At 32.2% G+C, this 3,891-nt stretch overlaps 1 protein-coding gene across 1 annotated transcript; it reads right to left on the minus strand.

Annotated features, from left to right (window-relative positions):
- Nucleotides 1-248: 248 nt before the first annotated feature.
- Nucleotides 249-2,969, minus strand: LOC110444612 (multifunctional methyltransferase subunit TRM112-like protein). Its single transcript, XM_021488977.1, has 3 exons — nt 2,851-2,969; nt 2,030-2,122; nt 249-1,130 (listed from the first exon to the last, which is right to left on the minus strand). Exons 1-3 carry the CDS (start codon nt 2,896-2,898, stop codon nt 1,029-1,031), a joined length of 243 nt encoding a protein of 80 aa, XP_021344652.1. The 5' UTR covers nt 2,899-2,969; the 3' UTR covers nt 249-1,028.
- Nucleotides 2,970-3,891: the final 922 nt, after the last annotated feature.

A 3,891-nucleotide genomic window follows, 5' to 3' on the forward strand; every position in this document is an offset into this window, starting at 1 on the left:
CCACTTGTTAGTTAAGGAGGAGTTTTCCGGACAAGTTACTGCGGAGGACATCCAGACAGTGTGATTCCAGTATACCCCGCTAACTTCGTTGCGGGGGTATAACAACACATGTTTTTTCTCTCCAATTTGAATATAATTATCAGCACATGTTTTTAGTACCAGTTTAACCTGTTAACTTGGGTTTTCTCTCCTAGTTGAGCAACCTTTGTAGACGTATTTGACTGTATATATAAAATAAAACAACAAAACAGGGTGGTCAGTCTGTTTTATTTCACAAGTTTTTTTTACATTCATCACATACACACTCACTTTCAACAAATCAACAAGTATACTCACATTAAACATTGAAACATTTCAGAATTTCCTCATTTTATTTCTGAATATTTAGATTTTATAGTGACTGAATCATTTTCTAAGTTCACAATTTTTTATACAATGTAACTGTGAACTTTTTTTACTTCAATTGTTGTTTTAATTTATCAACATTAATGTATATTTATTCATCCCAAAAATTATACTTTGCTGTAAAATTGTCTCCTATGGCTTTTAATAAATTTTGTACATGAAATCCCCTATGTTACCATCAACTCATTAGACATTTGTTATAATTTCAATTATAACCACACATTAACTTATTTCAAACATATTTGACTATTTCAATACAGAAAATTGACTTGGTCAATTTGTTAATAGGGCTAGATAATTAGGGTAGCTCGCCAGTCTAACTAACGAAATTTAAAGCTGGACTAGTGGTTCCAAAAAACAGCCAGATTATGTAGTCAAAGTTTGATATTACTTATCTTGTTAAATAATTTTGGATGAGTATAACACATGGACTAGTAAAATTGGAAACTACAACCTGGCTGACAAGTGTTTTTCAAAATTAGTTTCTAGACCTGGTTGTAGGCAATCTAGGTGTGAGATTCACTCAGTCCAAAGGAAACACCAAACTTAAATACTTCAGAATTGCATATATATATGCATGTACTTTGATTCTAGTGTCAGTAACCATTTTTCATTTGAGCCATTCATACTTCATCCTCATTCAGTAACATGTTTGGTATTCCAGAACTGATGGGGAACTGTCGGCCAGTTTCGGGACATATTAGGTTTCCTTCTAACACCTCAACCTGAAACAGAAATAATACAAAGATGGAATAGTAACAATGACTGAGAGTAAGAAAATAATATAACTAAATGTAGGAATATGTTACCATGACTGATCAATCACGATTGGATGTTCATCATTATAGACAATGCTTCAAAGATTGACCTGCATGATATCAAATCCCTTGATCAGTAAAAATGCATATTTCTCCCACAACCACTTTGGGGTTTCTTCAGTCAATCTTCAAGTTATGACGACATCATCTCCCATTGTGAAGATACAAGTGATCATGGCAGCTGTTTCCCTGGTCAGAAACAGGAATGTATTCCCAAGAGACACAGGTTTTCTGGATATAATATTTGAACGCTGTGGGAGAAAAGGTCTCCAAAACTCATAATGACTGTTTATAATGTTTTATCCAACTCTCGCTAGTTAATTTTGCAAAATACACTTTTTAAATCCTGTGTTTTTATACAGTTTGATAATAATATTAATTAATTTGCAACTCCACAAGAAAAAAATAAGTAGAAAGGCCTAATAAGGCCAGTAAATCAGTGTCTGTTTCCCCTACCTACATGTACCCTGGGTGTTTTTTGTCTCCGTTACACTTTCTTTCACATATATATTTTTTTATCTTAATTAAGCAAAAAATTCTGAAACACCATCTCTTTATAACCTAAATGTGAAAAGATTTTGAAAAATCAAAAGTGATGACTACCGACATATTTTTTGAGAACTATAAATGGAAACACAGAACTGATGATGTTTGGCCTTGCTAAGATGGAGAATTGGTTTCGTACACAATCACATATATTTTACTAATGATGTGTTAATGAGGTGGTGATGGAGTTTTAATGGGCTACATTTCAAGCAGTCTCTATAACCTTATTTCAAAGCGAAGGCATTGTCATGAGTTTTTACCTGCATCAAGACATGGTGTACTTTCTTAAGTAACATCTCATCTTCTTCGTATTTCTCTGTAAGTGCCTCTGGTAATCCTTCCCCATGGCCAACCTGCAAATTTTAAAAATTTCAATGTAACAGCTGGACAAATTAAAACAGTCAGTGACATAATTAAGCTATGTCTACTTAATTATGTACGAGAAACTATTACATAAATATGTGTTTATCAACAATGTAATCGGCTTCATTTTAGTTTTCCTTATAATATTCAATAGCTATACATATATACATGATGTATTAGCACATCATTATAAATAAAACTCAAATGAAGTAAAATATTTCATTTTCATTTCATACACTAACCATGCTGTTATAAAACATGTATTTTAGAAGAATGTGCTGTTGACACCAGAATGAAGGCTAAATACATGTATATGAAACCTGACATTAGTATTAAAGATGAGGCATAGATTTCAAAAGATTCCCAGATGACAATGCAATTATGATCATGACAATCTTGTACTGATATGAAATTTAATGATATATTGCAACTGAAAAACATTGGCAAATAAAAGCACAGAAAAAAACATCCCTTCAGGATATAAGAAATTTGAATTGTTCATATTACTAAATTGTACTCTGAACTTGACTAAACAAATTTTCAACCTCATTCCTTATTCAATAATAAAAGAAACTTTCTTGCTTGCATTGTTTTTGAGATTGATGCTTTCAAAATGATTCTCTCATATGATTAAGGTCCTGTTGTTAAACAAAATATCTACAAGATAACTTAGGTTTGTCTTATGTTGCAACAGACAACTGTACTAACATGTACTTACTGATTGTGCTGCCTGGCATAGTGCTGGCCAATCAATTTTAGGCAGCATTCGTGAAATAAATTCTGGGTTGAAGTCAACTGTTTTCACCTCAACTTGTGTGGGCTGTTTAAAAGAATATCATAATAATTAACCTTTTTCTTTAATCGTGTAGTCATGCTAAGATCTTCTCAGCTGAATGTTTGAATAATACATGCAAGTAACATCACACAGTCTTATTTATTTCTGGCTACTGGTCTAGAAAATGATTTTAAAAAACACTATAGACAGTCAGGCTAGAAATTTCTTATTTTAATAGTTCATGTGCAAATTCCACATGCACTAACCCAAATTTTGACTAATCAATCGAGCTAGCAGTTTCCAGTATTACTATTCTAGTTGGAGATTTCATAAGCATCAGACTAGCAGGCTTCCCTTATTGTCTAGACTTGGGGTAACTTATAAATAAGCTATTTTCTTGTCCAAATAATTGACTCCATGATCTGTACAGAAGGTAAAAATGTACTGATTGTTTTTCTGCATTACTTTCTGAAATCTCTATGCAATATCCCATCCAAATCCCCTTTTTTCTGTAATATCTCATTTCTTTGCATTCTGATCCATATATATTTCCATAATCTTGTTTTACAGAAAAAATATTGAAATGTGAGTTATGAAATGTGATAACATTGCTTGGTATTTCTGTTGGGCTTCTGTGGATGTTGATGGGCTTATTAACTAGTATCGGGCATCACTTGAGACAAATCATTGCCATACAATTATATGGTAACCCCTTTCATCTTCACATGCTACTCTGTACAACCTACATTTACCATAATTTCACATGTCATAAATTAAAGTAATTTATATTATTAAACACGAAGATTTAATACAAGTATATATCATCTACCTAGGCTCATGTTGATCGATGGGGCTCATCATTTTTTTTCTCAAAATAAAGAATGGTGGAAACAGTTTAGTATTAAATCATAAATAAGATTAATTCAAAGTATGACGGCCATGCTCTGCTGAAATTATTGTTGTTTTTGTGTAAATGGTAGTTCA

The sequence above is a fragment of the Mizuhopecten yessoensis genome, unplaced genomic scaffold (genome assembly GCF_002113885.1).
Source record: "Mizuhopecten yessoensis strain PY_sf001 unplaced genomic scaffold, ASM211388v2 hete_36151696, whole genome shotgun sequence".
Lineage (NCBI taxonomy): Eukaryota > Metazoa > Mollusca > Bivalvia > Pectinida > Pectinidae > Mizuhopecten > Mizuhopecten yessoensis.